At 40.5% G+C, this 17,736-nt stretch overlaps 1 protein-coding gene across 3 annotated transcripts in view; it reads right to left on the reverse strand.

The window, feature by feature from the left end:
• Positions 1-17,736, reverse strand: part of fras1 (Fraser extracellular matrix complex subunit 1) — a 451,223-nt gene that overhangs the window by 117,581 nt on the left and 315,906 nt on the right. For 2 of the 3 annotated variants that reach the window (XM_067990709.1, XM_067990729.1), the window contains exons 30-33: positions 6,063-6,225; positions 5,505-5,683; positions 1,797-1,919; positions 936-1,050 (exon numbers count right to left, since the gene is read on the reverse strand). In XM_067990709.1, coding sequence (XP_067846810.1) covers positions 936-1,050; positions 1,797-1,919; positions 5,505-5,683; positions 6,063-6,225 — 580 coding nt within the window. The remainder of the gene's footprint in view (positions 1-935; positions 1,051-1,796; positions 1,920-5,504; positions 5,684-6,062; positions 6,226-17,736) is intronic. The other variant, XM_067990719.1, reaches the window with a different exon arrangement.

Raw genomic sequence — 17,736 nt, forward strand, 5'->3', positions numbered from 1 at the left:
GGAATAAATAATATAGAGAGGAAGCGTCGGAGGTACTCAAAGATAAATTAAGGCATTTGGCCAGAAACTGAACGACACAGGGATATAAATTGATCTCGGGGGATATCGAATCTGCAGGCCTCTCTCCGCCTGATTTTCTTTTCCATTGACCTCATTTTATGGGTTATTATCAATTTTTGGTAAATATATAGAATACATGACTGGAATTATAGGGTGAATGTGGAAAAAAATTACCATGAGTGCTCCATGACTGATCTAAAAACCCAACTGGTTCATTAATGTCCTTCAGGGAAAGAAACCGGACACCCCGACCGAGTCTGGCCTACAGCCTTACTCTAGTCCACACCATGTGCTGATTCTTAAGGGGCAAATTTCCACGGGGGGTTTCCTGCCAGTCTGCTGTAGCTTTGGTGGAAGTCCCTGAAAAAATGGTGCAAAAACTGTTTACGCTGTTTTTCTGAGGTTGTCATGACTCTTCTGCCAAAGTTACAGCACACGAATGGGAGAACCACCACAAAAATTCACCCCCTTAATGTCGTTTGAAGTGCCCTAGTTCAGTTGCATTCTACAGGCAACTTGAGGTGGACAATAAATGCAGCTCTGTCAGTGTCGCCCATATCCTGAGAACAATTATTTTAAACAATAGTGTTATTCAATTAAATGCCATGAAGGGAGAGTTAATGTACTGGAGAAAGGAGTTTCGGTTGGCCAAATGGCCTTTTATAATCCTCGACTTTTCTTACGTCAAAACAAATGTTACTTTTTTATCTGTTTTCTTTCAAATTTACCATCATATTTGACAAACAAATTAATAATCCCTCACAAAGCAAGCAGTAGGGAAGATTTCCTCTGTGTGCTATGTGTATCAAAATCTTCAATACATTTATATAGAACAGAGGAAATCTTTCCCCACTATATGTATTATTAATACTTGCCATGTTCTGGGAGCAGTGGAACCGTGATGTTGTAGATTAGATCCTGGCTTAGCGTGTCTCTGTCTACAAAGGACAATTGCGAAGCCTGGATTACTGTAACTCGATCTTCAAGTGCCTAACAAAAAAAGTGCTGGTTATCTGAAAGTATTTCACAGAATAAATGTTCTTCCCACTTATTTTCTATTCATCAAATGTGAGACCTTTTTTTCTGTGAGAAGGATATAAAAATGAAACAGGTATAAATAATGCTTGCAGTTAAAAGCCTGTTAATAGATTAAATATCAAAATACATTTGAATTTGAATTATATTTAAAACAGTATTTAAAGATTTAAATGGACCAATGGACAGACAACTATATTGTTATTTACCACATGGCTAAAATGCCAAAAGGCCATTAAAACCCCGGGTAAGAAAATTCCATCTGCACCTCAACATTGGAGCCTATATTTTACAGCACTTATAAAACAGCAGAGTAAATTTTCAGCTTTGCTGCCTGGGCAGGTCACCCGCCCTCTATACAACCTACACAATTTTGGTTCAGGTTCATGTTTTATACAGGGCGGACGATCCGCTCTGCCAGCTTACCGCCCAGGTGGCGAAGTTGAAAATTACCCCCCACACGTCCACAGTCAGCAGGTCCTGATGCAATATCTAGCTCGCTCTTGAATTTGCTGACCCAATCTAACTCTACTATCTCCCGATGGATTGTGTTCCACACATACACCCACCCTCTTTGTAAGTAGTTAAAAGCAAATGGGTTTGTTTACCTTTCCTTCTTGAGAACCTCATGCAAAGAATTTATTAAATTTAACTTGGAAGAGTCTAGCAGAAACGGGGTGACTTAATGAGGTAATTCTTACCGTGACTTGTAGAGGGGTAATAACTCCTGGAGCTAGCTGTGGGGCATCTTCATTTTTCGGTAAAATTCCAATTTGAAATATATGGCTTTCAGCTCCAGTGTAGGTCCTGGCATCATTTGTAACCTGCATCAAAAAAAAACTGGTGGGTGGCAGAAATTGTTTCCTTGGCTTGTTTATTGGATGGTATATTGCTATGCTTACATAAAAAGGATTTGAAAAATGTTTGTTCCAAGGAACTGTAATTTGTTTCATATTCAACCAAAAGAAAATCAATATCTATTTGCTTGGTTCTTTGTGTGTTGTGAGCAAAGTTGTAATACTCTTAAATGTTAATACAAAAATGTGATTGTAATCTTCAATGGTGAGAGTCCAATGTCTCAATCCTCTAAATGATTGTGAGCTGCTCCTTGCTGTGTATTCCCACCTCTTCTGTTGCTGTCACAATTTGCAGCACATTTTGTGTTGTTTTTATCCTGCAAAGCAAGCTTGCTGCCTACATTCCTGGAATGTGGCTAAGAGACATAGTTTACAGCACAGTGAACAGAAAGGGGTGTAGCTGTGCAAAAATGGACTCTGGTGTAGAATTCTAATAAACTTGTAATAAAAGAAAGAATTACATTTATATGGTGTCTTTCCAGTCCTCAGGGCATCCCAAAATACTTCACAACCAATAAATTACTTTTGAAATGTAGTCACTGTTATTTAGTAGGTAAACATGGCATTACAAGATTTTCATCCTGCATTCAGTATTTATTCTACAGCGATAGTGATTTAAAAACCACATACATTTGATTCAAATATTTTGATGGTGCCAGTTTTTATTCACCCAGTAACTTGCACATTAATCAGACCTTATGGGGTACATTTTCATCTTGTCGCCGAGGCATAAACAGAAATTGCAGATTGTCATCCATTATAGAAACCACCTGATATATTTTAATTCTGAGTTTATTTGTACAGTTTAAACTTTCTTAGTGATAAATGATGACTTCTTACTTGTTGGGGAACGTTCACAAAATCGCGCATCTAATAAGCAATATTTCCTAACTGGGAGCATAAATTTGTAAAATTAGCTGTTATCTCAAAGCAGTATCACAATATCTGCACTGTTACAAAAGATCCTTTTTACAACTCATCTTTAATGGGTTTGCGTTTTGTTGCAAAATTAAAATCAATGTAAATGTGGTTGCAACAAAATGGAAATTCAGCTTTAAAAGTCTGAGCTAATAATAAGACACTCCATATAAACATTAATCAAAGAGCTTTAGATAGTTTCATATGGATATTGCATTTCACATTACTGCGTTCTCCAGTGTGGCCTGAACAGCTGAGGTCACTCCACTTGATTGGGATCCCAGCACTTATCTGCAATGAAGTCTCAGGCTCAAGCATGATAAGTCACTGTAAAATCCGTTGCTTAGGAGACTGGAGGATTGCAGGCCCATTTTATGTAAAATAATAAAAGCGTTGTGGCGCATATTCACCTGACATTCAGTCAAGGACTGAGACAGCTGTACTTTAAAATGAAGTCAGAAAACTGGTCCTTAAAAGTGTATCCTATTGCACATCCTTTAGATATTTTAGTTTCAATGCTTATTATTCAATAATATGTGTGGATAAAATGTATTCAATTAAGGAAGCAACTACAACCAACAGAATGAATTGTTTTTTTTTGCTAGATCACTACCCAGGTTCTAAAACGTTCCACTAAACAGCTTCAATTAGTTTACACAACATCATTCTCATTTTAATGGCCCCCAAAGACTTTTGACCTCTATTTTTGCACACCAATTCTTGGCCACTGGACAGCAATATTATCAATGCAAAACACAAGTCTGAAACCACCCAGATTTGTATGTTTTGTGTACTCTTAAAAAAATAATTTTAAAGAAAACAGTATTAAAATAAACCGCTGGAAAGTAATAAAATATTTGAACAAAGTAAAATGGGAACTGGGGTCAGTGGCTCAGTGGGTAAATGCATCATATGGGGTGTTACTGAGGAATACAACAGCAAGGTCCCAAATTCAATTCCCAATCTGTGCTGTGCTGGCTATTCTCAGTCAGGGTGGCAGCAGGACATTAAAAAATGCTTTTACACTGCTACTTGTTTAGTTTCTATTGCAGGAGAGTGGCCTCCAAGTGTCAGGCTTCCTGCATTTCCACTGCTAAAACTGGTGGCAGAATCGTAGACCCACATTTTCTTGCCAATGTAACAATGTCTTACAATCAAATCCAGCACCCTGGGCTGGGGGTGGGGGTGGGGGGGGGGGGAGGGGAGGGGAGATGGGGGGAGGGGGTGTAATAGTCTGCTAAAGTTTTCACTTCTAATTACCAATAAGTTGGGGTGTTTCTTTTTTATGTTAAAGAGGTCCAATAATTTTATCCAGAATACACCAGCCACTGAGGTAATCCTGAAATGAAGGACTGGAATATAAATTATAGTGGGATTGAGTAGAATTACATTTTTGATAAATTTCCAAGCATTCTCTGTAGTTCAATGATATGAATGAACTGGCGAATTATATGTGGATATGTTAAATAATTATTTTGCATCAGTATTTACAGTAGAGGAAGAGGATATCACGCCCCAAGGAAACTAATTTTGAATCAGGGACAGGGACTCACCATAATTTACGGAAGTAAGAGGTTACACAAACTAGGGTTGTATTCCCTGGAATTTAGAAGATTAAGGAATGATTTGATTGAAGTTTTCAAGATATTAAGGGGAACTGATAGGATGGATAGAGAGAAACTATTTCCACTGGTTGGGCAGTCTAGGACTAGCGGACATAGTCTTAAAAATTAGAGCCAGGACTTTCAGGAGTGAAGTTAGGAAACACTTCTACATGCAAAGGGTGGTAGAAGCTTGGAACACTCTTCTGCAAACGGCAGTTGATGCTAGCTCAATGGTTAATTTTAAATCTGAGATTGATAGATTTCTGTCAACCAAAGGTATTAAGGGATATGGGGCTACAGCGGATATCTGGAGTTAGGTCACAGATCAGCCATGGTCTCATAGAATGGCGGAACAGGCTCGAGGGGCTAAATGGCCTACTCCTGTTCCTATATGTTGGTTGGGTGGGGGTGTGACAGATTCCTCTTTCGGATTACGAAGCTTACTTATCACTAATTATATCATAGGCTAATTACCTACAAAACAAATTTTGGGGGATGAGGAAAAAACTGGTGGATTTAAGATACTGGTGGTTTTTTTATTTTACGGTCAGGCTGTCTGAGAATTAACGGAAAAGCTTTAAAAGTAGGTGCCTTGTCCTCGTCAGTCCTATAAAAAAAAGGGCTTTTGCAGTCTAACCATGCCAATTCTGATGAAGGGTTGCACCTTAAACATTAACTTCTTTCTTGTTCAAATGCTGATCAACCTGCATTTCCAGCCTTTTCTGTTTTTATCAAATTTCAGTTCTGAGTAGTTTTTCAGGTGTTTTCCTGATGTTTCTTTACATTGGGTTCAGGAGCATGTCAGGCTGCTACTCCCTAAAGCACAGGATTCATGCAGCTGAATTTGCTGGGTTTTTCTCTGACTGGGTCTTCCTAGCTGCCAGCCGTAGCAAATCTGGCAAATTTACATTGGTGTTGATGTTGGTGTCTGCGTGACACCAACATGTCAGAAGCCGGTGACACGATCATTGTAATACAGCAATTTCAAAGCAACTAAAGACTCTTAATACCAATCCCACAATGTCAGTACCTGAAACTTGAATGAGTCCTCTGCAGAGGTTACCCCTGAGTGTCGGTACCACACAATACCATCGTTAAGGTCCTGCTGAGTAAACGAGTTAGTCACAGTAGCTATTTTCCCATCAGGCAGCCTTTGCCACCCATCTGCTGGGCCATCAGCTGGCATTGGCACCAAAAGGATCACATCACCTATTAAGAATTAAGGTTAACAATAAATGCACAATAAGTAAACACAAAACATGCTGTATATAACTGGTGCTACTGGAAACAAAGAGTGAAATCAGGCAACAAATTGCAAGTCCCTACAAAACTGAAACTGAATGAAACATAAACATTCAACGGTGCTTGGCATCATTTTCTAATCTTTATAAAAGTTTCAGTTTTATTCCGCTCCTCCACCCCATGAAATGAAATATGACATTGGTAAAATAAGGTTGAGTGGGCTCAATGGGCAGGCTTGCCTGCACCTGCTGCACCAAGAGCAGCCTAGCCAAATTTTGCGATGGGAGTCGCTCTTTCCTCATAAGAGGCATCTGGTGAATTGTTCATAAGATGAATTATTAACTACCAAATTTAGGGGCTTCCTTTGCACTTATTAGATTGAAGATGATCTCGGAGTCACTGGCGTCTTTGTCTGCTGCTCGCAACAGTCGGTTGGTAATCTGTAGTAATCCGCCCTCAGGGACCCTTGCTGGCAAGTTATTCAGGAGCTGTGGCCCTTTGTCATTCTTCTGAAAAGAAAATGCAGAAAGTTAAAATACAACACATCTAGCAGATTGGGCGACACAGTGGATTAGCAGTGTCCTCGCACTTTTAGGACCCAGGATTGATTGGTGGAATAAAAATCTTTGCTATTTGTCAGTTGCAAAGCTCCTAAGTGAAATGAGCTTGAATTGATTCAAACCAGTTTCTAGTGAGTGTACTATAGAATCACAAAGTTTATAATATAGATGGCCATTCAGCCCATCATGTATTTGCTAAAGTGTTCCAATACTATCTCACTCTCCTGCTCTCTTCCCACAGCCCTGCATCTTCCTTTGCTTCAAATATTTGTGCAACTTACACTTAATATTGTCCCTGTCTCAACCACTCGCTGTGGCAAAGCATTCCATCTCCAACAATCCGCTGCACACAGAAATGTCTTCTAACCTCTCTCCTCACTCTCAGTGACAATTTTAAATTGATGACCCCTCATCACTGACTTCCCAGCCAGAGGAAATTCCACAGTGCAAAATTTAGCAAAATTGGTGGTCTCACATCAGGAAGCTATATGTGGAAATGGAAAATTTTACTCTGATGCAGTAGGAATGCTCCTCTGAGGCTGGGAGTACACAGGCACAGAAGAAAAGAAGGAGCCTTCCTCAATAAAAGTTAGCCCATCTCATTATGTCCAGTGATGTCCAGTGATGCTGGTGTCTGGCATTGTATTTCTGTCTCTGAAATACTGTAGGAGGAGAATGAGTAGACACTGGAGTTGTCTTTCCTCTGATTTTTCTGTTGAATAGAAGGTAGGCATATTATTAAGGGCCTTTAAAGTCAGTTTTTAATGCAGATTTAAAAACTTGTTTTTTTCAGGTTGTATCTTAAACAACTGGGAGAAAATCAGAGGGAAAATTAGTGCCCAAGAAAGGGTAAATTTGTATTGTGCTATATTGTGCTGCTTAGTGATTTACAGTGCCCCCTAGTTATTTAGCACTATACAGCACAGCACAATGCAATATTGTTAAGCTAAATGACAACTATCAACTAGTTATACAGTTCACAGATACCACATTTATGGACCTCAATGGCAGTTCACAAAGTAATGTAAGTTTCCATGGTCACAAAACGCTGCCAAGCTATTTTAGTGGTAAAACTTATAAATTTAAAAGTTATAATGTTTGTGAGTGGACTGTGTACTTCAAAATGTTGACTGTTAAAGTCTTTGCTTGAAGCAGTACATTGCCAACGTAGTATCATTGAGTAGAAATATTTGTTAAGTCTGACTGAAGTATGAAATAGTTGATGCTAAATGTATTTTTGCAGTACGTGCTATGAATGTCATGTTGTTATCATTGAATGCAGTGTGCCCATTTTGTTACTAACATAACTGTAGTCATTATCAAGGTTCTTTCACATGGGTCCTGATATTAAGGGATGTAATGCGCGCGCATCTCCAGACCTGATTTTTGGTAAGAAAACAATGGGAAATTCTGGGATGTTCTTCTGAAATTCAGAAGGAAATTTATTTTTACTGATTCACAGCAACCCCCTCCCCACCACCCCGCAACCCCACACCCCCAAAACAACTGGGAATTTATCAGTGGAAATCAGTAAAAACTGATCGTAAAGGTCTCAATATATTGTGCACAGCAGTATTCAGATCTCTTAAAATATGAAAGCATGTCAGAAAGAATGTTTCCTCATACAAGTAATACCAGTCAAACTAACAGGGCCTAAATTTGTGTGGGAGAAAAAAAAAATCACAATAAAATGAACAAAAACAACAAAGTTACTGAAAAATAAGATTAAGGTCCCTGGTTTGTGCTTAGTTAACTAATCTCAGGCAGGGTGTTACAATTATGTTTACCTTGAATTGTCTGCTATTCTTTCAACCTCGGTGTCAGCCTGCACTTTGGACATTGGCCCTTCACTAAGGTGTCACTGGCTATGGATTCATACAATGTTCACACTCTTGATTACTAACCAGTGACCTCTAGGAGAGAGAGTGTGTGTGTGTGTGTGTGTGTGTGTTTTAGGTTGGTCAAACAGCATGTCAACATCACTGTCCAAGATCACAAGAATGGCCACTTGGGTCAGGTACTGGGGAGTTGCTGGCACCTGCAGAACTACACCTCAGTCTTCACCTTCAGGAGAGGGCGAGTAAGAGGAGAAAATAAGAGGGAATAATTTGAGGAATGAAAAATAAAATTACACTTAGACAGCAGCTGGGAAAACAATGGCTAATCTAGCAATCTGAATTCAATCACAAGTGGCAGAGTAACTGAGATGGCTTTTTGTAAACCTACCGGGATGCTCACTGAGAATATTTCAGACGTTTGATTCAAATTCCAATTGTTCTCCCCATGCACTCTCTCTTAAAGTTGGTTTGTCTTCTTTTCTTATAATATGAGAAAACTCATGATTTGATGGAAATAATAAGCTCCAAGACATGGCTTTATATTGGATTTTGTTATGCCACTGATAGTTTCAGCACACCTCATTCATTCATTATTCCCTCTTTTCATCCTCATAGTTAATTGGTAAAAGTTTATGGGGAACCATATTCAAATGTAACTGGTAAATCCGGTCCCTTTAATAAAAGGATGACGTCCTTGCAATGATGACCTTGCAATGATGGCTCATAGTCCCTGAGGGGCTCTATTAAAGCTCTGTTCAGTGCTGTGGCTCTCACTGCACCCCCTACCAGGTTTCACTGGGTTCTTTTAAACCACCAGAGGTAATGCTTATGAAAGTGATGGAGGCAGTGTTGAAAAATAAAACTATTTCAACTGACACAGCAACCGCTCCCATTTTAGGTAATTTTATTTTAGATTTCCAGCATCTGCAATATTTTGCTTTTGTTTTAGGTAATGAATAGATCAGATTATGTGCCAGAGTTAAACTTTTGATAAAATAACAAGTTCTTCCTGACATGAAAATTTGAAGAGCGTAATTCAGCCTTCTGCTGTTATTGTCTGTTTGTTAGATCACCTTCCCTTCTTCCAGAAAGTAGTTTTTGTCCATAGATTTACTTCTGTAACAGCTCCCACTGACAATTCAGTGTGCTACTGCGCTGGACAGACCACGAAGGTCCCAGGTTTGATCCCCAGTCTGTGCTGAGATGACTGATCTCAATCAAGTAGTAGTTGAGGTGCTACAATTAACCTGAGCGCCCGCAGGCGAGGAAGGGAAGAAATAGCCAAGATTCCTGCTCCAGATTCCCATCTAGTGACCCATGCTGGAAAGTTCTTATCTATGGATGTTGGGTTAGGAGAGGATTGGCTGTGATGGTCACATAGCATACTGACACTCAGTAGTAGAATTTCCCTGGGGCTTCTCCAGATCTTCTGCCCATGTTACGCTGGTCGATTGGGAGAATTCTCGGATAAATTAATGGCGTCATTCTCTTGGCTCAAATGCGAAGAACAGCCATTTAGGTAACCTACTCAAGGGCTGTTGGTACTTGTGACCTCGTACCCCATCTGAATTACACAGAATCTACAAAACAGAAACAGGCCAATTGGCCCAACTGGTCTATACCAGTGTTCACCACTCCACAAAAATTTCCTCCTGCTCTAATTATCTTTTCCCACCCTGTCCCCATATCCCTCTATTCCCTTCTCCCTCATGTATGCATCTAATATCCCCTTTATCCTCAACCACTCTACGAGGCAAGGAGTTCTACATTCTCACTACTATCTACGTAAAGAAATTCCTCCTAAATTCTTCATTTGATCTGTTAGGGTTATCTTACATTTATGCCCACTTGTTCTGGACTCACCCAAAGGTGGAAACACTTTCTCCACATCGACCCTATCGAATATCTTCATAATTTTAAAGATCTCAATCAGGTCTCCTCTTAGTTTCTTTTCGAGAGCAAAGAGCCCAGCCTGCTGAACGTTTCCAGATAATTGCATCCTCTCAATTCTGGTAACATCCTTGTAAATCTTTTCTGCACTTTCTCCAGTGCTTCAATATCCATTTGTAATATGGAGACTGCAAGGCACAATTTTACTGACTTCATCCACATTTTAAGCATCTTTACCAACTTTGTGTAGAGGACCCCACTGTCATCCAAACAGCCTGCGTGTGAATAAGTGGAGTTACGTGATAGCACAGGTGCTAGGCACTGTTTCCACAAATGCTCTGGTTCTTTTTAAACTGCCAAATGTTTCAAGCCAGGAGTAAATATACACCATGAAATGAATGTTCAAAACAGAAGTTGTGAATCACTTGACTCCTTTTCAGTGTGAGTTTAAAACAAAGTTTGCATTGCAACCACGATACTTCCACAGGGTGGCAGTGTACTGTGCTTAATGCAGTCAGCTACAGGTTGGACAGGAATTAGAATTCAACATCTTAAGGAGTTTCATTTACTCTGTACTATTAGAGCTGACATGTTCTAAAGTTACATTATGGGATAGGAATTTGATGTGTTAGCATTAATGGACGTTAGCATATTTTTGCCCACTCTCCTAAACTTGTCTCTGGGAGTAAAGAGGTCAGGTTTTTCACCTACCTCCCCTCCATCGCCAGCATTCCCAGTGCTGGATAGGAGTGCAAGTGGACTGGGATTTCCCATCCCAGGCCATTTGGGGGCACCCCAAGTGCAGGTCTGCGCCGTGGCAGGCCTAACACTGGTGGAAGGGGCAGGAAAATCAGACACAGCTGCAGATCTCGCAGACCTGCAGCTGCATGTGGGGCCTTAGAGATTGGGATCTTGTGGTTACTGATCAAAGGTCCTGATAAAACTTTAACATTCTGGGTGGGTGAGGGGGGTGGGGGTGTATCAGGAGCTTACACAAATTCACTCACCTTAAAGTTTTCAGCCTGCCCCCAGGACCTGCAAGGTAGCTGGGGTAGGCCATAGTGCTACGGTCCTCGAGTGACCATGCATTGAGGTGCCCAGGAAATGGTCGTAAAGGGAAGTGAGACGAGAAGAGGCTGGGAATGCCTGCATCTGCCTCATTAATTTAGCTTCATCAGGCCATCACTTACTGCAGGTGCAGGTCAAGTACTGTGCCCCCCGGTTAGCCCCAGAAATCCTGGGGCAACATAAAAGGAGTGGAGTGTCAGCGATCCAAGTTTCAGCTTCATGGCCTTTGTGCTCATGGGACTGGGAATTCCCCCAGGGGCAAGGATAAGGAATAATCAGCTCTGTGATTTCTAACACTCGTTAAAGCACAGACCTGGTGTTCCTGCTTTTTGTTTGCGAGTTAACTAATTGTTAAGCAGCAGTTAATGTGGAACATTAAAATTAGATGGCTGACTTTCTGGCAGGCTTCCCAGTGCAGCATGAGTACTGCCATCACATCACCTCAACAATGAACAGCAAAGAAGGAGGATGCAGCTGAACAGGAATGCTATCTCAGGCCTGTGTCAAGCTCCTGTAAATAAGGAACAATATCCGGACAGTGAAAATGACAGTGACCACTACACTAAGTTTCTACCTCACTGAGTGCTTCCAGATATCATTGGGTGCTTCACTTCTGCTTTGAATTAGGATCAGCCAATATGTAGCTTGACGCTGTACCACTGAGGCAATAGGTGCCAATATCTGCCATACGCCATCATACATCAAGTTACATAGAGTTTACAGCACAGAAACAGGCCGATCGGCCCAACTGGTCAATGCCGGCGTTTATGCACCGCACGAGCCTCCTCCCACCCCACTTCATCTCAACCTATCAGCACATCCTTCTATTCCTTTCTCTGTCATGTGCTTATCTAGCTTCTCCTTAAATGCATCTATGTTATTTGCCTCAACTACTCCTTGTAGTAGAGAGTTCCACATTCTTACCATTCTTTGGGTGAAGAAGTTTCTCCTGAATTCCCTATTGGATTTAGTGGTGACTCTCTTATATTTATGGCCCCTAGTTTTGGTCTCGCCAACAAGTGGAAACATTTTCTCTACGTCTACCCTATCAAACCCTTTCATAATCTTAAAGATCTCTATCAGGACACCCTTCGGCCTTCTCTTTTCTATGGAAAAGAGTCCCAGCCTGTTCAGCCTTTCCTGATAAGTATATCCCACAGCAGCATGAGTTCAGCAGCACAAGTTCAGCACCAGGTGGAGAGCAAATTTACCAACCATTTGGCATTCCATAAATAAAAGGCACAATTCAGCCCACTTATGTCATTCATGCACCTGCCAAAAGTGCCTTTCCTTTAATCAACAGATAAAGTTACTGCTCCCTCAACATTCAAATGGTATGCAACATCTAACAAAAATTTTACTACATTAGTCCTTATTTTCCAGGAGTGTTCCCGACACGTCTTAAGGGAATCAAGGGTTCTCCTACTGTTCAAGGGGGAAGAGAGAATGTTAGCTCATGGGAGACATGGATTGACCAATCCAAATGCAGTTGGCGATACCTCTGCAAAAACCCTATACCCCACGAGGAAGTGAGTTGACAGAGTATCAGTAGTTTGTCACATGATGCATGGTATTACCACTGAAAGTGGCATGTGAATGCTGTAGCAAATTAGGCTCCAGGAAGAGGAGGAGGGGAAACAAGCAGCACCCCACCAGTGACTGAAGCAGCACAGGTGTGATCAGCATCAATGACTTTTTTCCCTTGAATCCTATACATAGTGTTTCTGAAAGCACAAAGATAGAACACAGAACATTGTCAATACATTTTAATTAAAGTTGCCTGGCTGATTTTTTTTTGCCATAAATCTAAGTATTTCTTTTTTCTCCCAGAATGCCGAACACATTTTATTTTAATATTAATTTAAGTTTTCTACATTACAACAGTGACTACACTTCAAAAGTACTTCATTGGCTGTAAAGCGCTTCGGGTCGTCCTGAGGTCGTGAAAGGTGCCATTAAAATGCACGTCTTTCTTTTACATTAAAAAGTGATGACTGCAACCTTTACTATGTCCAATATTTACTTTTATTGATGTAACTGTACATGTATGCAATATGTTTAACATGATGCACCATGTGCTGTTCCTGTGTGTTTTGAGTTCTAGTGTGTTATGTTCTTTCTTACGTAATACTCTACTGGAAGAAGTGGCGTTGCAAGATCCCTGAGGGGTCACCTGTGGACCTGCCTGTGATTCCACTGGCCGTCTGCCTCTACGCATTGCAAAGCAGACAGTCCTGCCAGTATTCTAGCATGGCCTACCTTTTTCACATGTAGCATTTTGGATGCTTTAGGATGTTTCTACTTTCACTTGACCAGAGGCAGATGCTGGCAATGGATCAGTGAGTCCTAACTGTTGTCTGGATCGTTGCGAGCAGAGACCATTGCATTGTTACAAAGTCTTTGATCCTCTCCCTGATGGGTGTCCCTAGTGCGTCAAAACCTCCCTTTATTGTGTCTTAGACTGTGGACTCAATGCCTTGGCATCATTAGCAGAAGCATTTCTGAAAAGTAATCCAGCTAACTCTTATGTGCCTGAGGTTAATGGATGTTATTTATATGGACTTCCAGAAGGCATTTGATAAGGTCCCACATAAGAGACTGTTAGCTAAGATAGAAGCCCATGGAATAGAGGGAAAAGTACGGACTTGGTTAGGAAGTTGGCTGAGCGAAAGGTGACAGGATGTGACTAGTGGAGTCCCGCAGGGATCTGCCTTGGGGCCTCAATTATTCACAATATTTATTAACGACTTAGATGAAGGCATAGAAAGTCTCATATCTAAGTTTGCCGATGACACAAAGATTGGTGGCATTGTAAGCAGTGTAGATGAAAACATAATATTACAAAGCGATATTGATAGATTAGGTGAATGGGCAAAACTGTGGCAAATGGAATTCAATGTAGACAAATGTGAGGTCATCCACTTTGGATCAAAAAAGGATAGAACAGGGTACTTTCTAAAAGGTAAAAAGTTAAAAACAGTGGATGTCCAAAGGGACTTAGGGGTTCAGGTACATCGATCATTGAAGTGTCATGAACAGGTGCAGAAAATAATCAAGAAGGCAAATGGAATGCTGGCCTTTATATCTAGAGGACTAGAGTACAAGGGGGCAGAAGTTCTGCTGCAGCTATACAAAACCCTGGTTAGACTGCACCTGGAGTACTGTGAGCAGTTCTGGGCACTGCACCTTCGGAAGGACATATTGGCCTTGGAGGGAGTGCAGCATAGGTTTACTAGAATGATACCCGGACTTCAAGGGTTAAGTTACGAGGAGAGATTACACAAATTGGGGTTGTATTCTCTGGAGTTTCGAAGGTTAAGGGGTGATCTGATCGAAGTTTATAAGATATTAAGGGGAACAGATAGGGTGGAAAGAGAGAAACTATTTCCGCTGGTTGGGGATTCTAGGAGTAGGGGGCACAGTCTAAAAATTAGAGCCAGACCTTTCAGGAGCGAGACTAGAAAACATTTCTGCACAAAAAGGGTGGTAGAAGTTTGGAACTCTCTTCCGCAAACGGCAATTGATACTAGCTCAATTGCTAAATTTAAATCTGAGATAGATAGCTATTTGGCAACCAAAGGTATTAAGGGATATGGGCCAAATGAGGTTAGATCACAGATCAGCCATGATCTTATCAAATGGCGGAGCAGGCACGAGGGGCTGAATGGCCTACTCCTGTTCCTATGTTCCTGTTTCTTCTGCAGATATTAGTGATGCTGTATCCTGTACAATAACAGCTTGCAGAGTACAGTAACCCTAGCTGCACAACACTGCCCAATTGCGTGATAGCATCCACAAATCTATCCAGACCAGCTTGTATCATCTTGTACAACAAAGCAAGAGACTTTCCCACCAGCTTGTACCCATGAAGAATCCTCCAATTCGTCAGGTCGGAATTATAAAGCAACTCAGCTGTACCATAACCATGCTGTAACTCCACACAGCAACAGCCTCTCTTTCTTCACCCACTACCTCAGTCCCTTCGTCACCCAACACCAGTGACTCACATTTGTGTTGCCTCATGAAATTCGCTGCTAAAACCTTCCTAAATGAATATGTCTAGGCTGGCATCTGCAATACAAGTGACACAGAGTGATGATGTGCGTACTATGGTTCAGCAGCATCAATTTCCTCCTCCTGCAGTGACAGCTTTTCTATTTAAATGCAAAAGATGGCAGAAGATGAGCACAGGGTTTTGTTCGCATATTGCTGTTGCAATGATAGTACATGGTTTGTTTCATGGCAGAGCACAAAGACAGTTTTGAATCTGATGAAAGTGAAAATCATTATCACAGAAAACACCTGTGACTACCATCGCACAAATCAGCAGCACTGTCATCTCCACAAACTTCAGGAACCCCTGGCCCTCCTATAGCCTTCCAACCTATGACTTTGATTATAGACTGCACATAGTAAGTAAGGGATTTTATTAGCTTTTGCTACCACAAGTGCTGGCATGGTTTTGCCTATTGAAGGCCACCTGTAAAGAAACTAATGCTACACATTGTTTAAGATGTAATTTTGCAGAGATGCAAACCGTGTACAAAAGTATCTAAATACATATATGTATATATACACACACATACATATACACATTTTATACATATATGTATATATTATATATGTATATATCTTTCGAGAGAGCCGAAAATGTAAAATAACTTGTTAACTAAAGCAGGGTGGTTTCGTCCAGTTAGTTTTATACGTGCATAAGGATAGTTAAAGAACAATCTTTCTCATCTCTAAATAAGTGGGGCATGCTTTTACTAGCGTGTTGTACTAGTTCTGAAATAACCTCAGTACTTCTCATTCGTCCTCTTTAAGTTGTGGTGCATTGTCCTTCTGAACTGTAAAAGCACATTTCTCCATTTCCACATGTCATCGACAATAATCTAAAATTCCTCATAAAGTGGGCTTTTCTGTGCCTTACTTTCATCAGTGCTCCAAACTGGTAAACTGAATGTACTTTACATCAATGGATAAATCAGTCCCATTATTGCCAACACCTCCAATTTAAAATTCTGATCCTCATATTTAAATTCTATCATGGCCTCACCCTTCCTATCTCTGTGACCTCCTTCAGCACTACAGCCCCCCAGAACTCTCCATTTCTCTGACTCAGGCCTCTTGTACATCCTCCTTTCCTCTCACACCACCATTGGTAGATGTGCCTTCAGCCACTGAGGCCCACAATCTGGAATTACCTTCCTAAACTCCTCTTCCTTTCCACCTCCCTCTCTTCCTTTAAAGCCCACCTTAAAATTCACCACTTTGACACCCTCCTAATATCTCCTTCTTTGGTTTGTGTGAAGGACTCTGGGACATTTTTCTATGTTAAAGATGCTATATAAATGCAAGTTGCTGTTTTAATACATAATCAGTGCACTAAATGCAAATCAAAGCTTTCAAAAGTTTTTTAAAAAACAAGCTGTGTTATTTCTGAACTTTTATTTTTGAATGGAAGTGTTAATCTCTTTTGTACTTTTGAGGGCAGTGCTGTAAGATCTAAAGATATATCTGGAAAAGAAAGGGACACCTGAACAAATGTCAATGCTTTAAATTCAGAGATTAAAGTAAAGGCTGCAAACTAGAGAAGCTTGCCTTGTTCATAAGATACCAGGAACACTAGGGTAATGAAGAAAATTGATTTCATTCAAACTCCAATTGAAAATAAAGTCGATGATTTATAGTAGAAGCAACATGAGCTCATGTTGCAATTGGTTTTTTGCTGCAGTTTTCTGTTTTTCAGCACTGAATAATGAACATCTTTCAGGCTAGTAAAAAAAAGCAATCAAATCTGAGTCATTACAAGGTCCAGCTAGTAATCTATGCAATCACTAGACCAGGCTTTAGTTAGAGGGGATAAATGTGTTCATTTTTTCATTGTGCTGAACGGTCTCTAAGCTGAAGTAAATAAAAGGCAGAATAGCCATAGTGGTATGTGCTCTCTTATATTGAAACTTTATATATGAAAAGCATTTGTAATAAAAATTGAGAGATTACAAAAAAACACGTTTGTTTCAAATGACAAAAATAGTTAATTTGCCATCTTTGTCAGTTAGGCCAATGTGTGCCCAAAACTTCAGAACAAACCCAGTCTGAAATACTTCAAAACAATCCATGATGCCACACAGTAGGCTGCCACTATTTATGCATTATAATTATTCTTTGCAATGTCACATTATACATTTGCATTACAGTCTTTAAATACTGTAAAAGTACTGACAGAGAAGAAAACGAATTATAAAATGAGCGGGAGAAGAACAAAAAGCTTTAAACATGTGTGTAAAAAATATATCCCACTCCTGGTGTGGGCAGAAAATCGTGTGGCACATGCATTCAAATTCCCAATATGTGCTCCTGGTATGTGAAACTCCACGACGGGAGCATAAGTGTGCAATGGATGAAAAATCATTGGGGATGCGTACCTGAATTCCCAATGTGTATTTCCATTATCACTGTGGATGAAGTGGCAATCCTCCATGGCTCAGTGGGTAAATGCAAGGCTAGGTGATCTAATGAACCATGCAGCTCAGCATTGCCCAGGTCTGTGATGAATTACCTGATCTCAGCCAAGACAGTAGTGGATGTGCTACAATTACCTTCAATGACCCCACCCTAGGATGTTGTATCATCAGCCAGGATTCCTGCTCCTGATCACTGT

Source organism: Heptranchias perlo, chromosome 1, assembly GCF_035084215.1.
Source record: "Heptranchias perlo isolate sHepPer1 chromosome 1, sHepPer1.hap1, whole genome shotgun sequence".
NCBI classification, from domain to species: Eukaryota; Metazoa; Chordata; class Chondrichthyes; order Hexanchiformes; family Hexanchidae; genus Heptranchias; species Heptranchias perlo.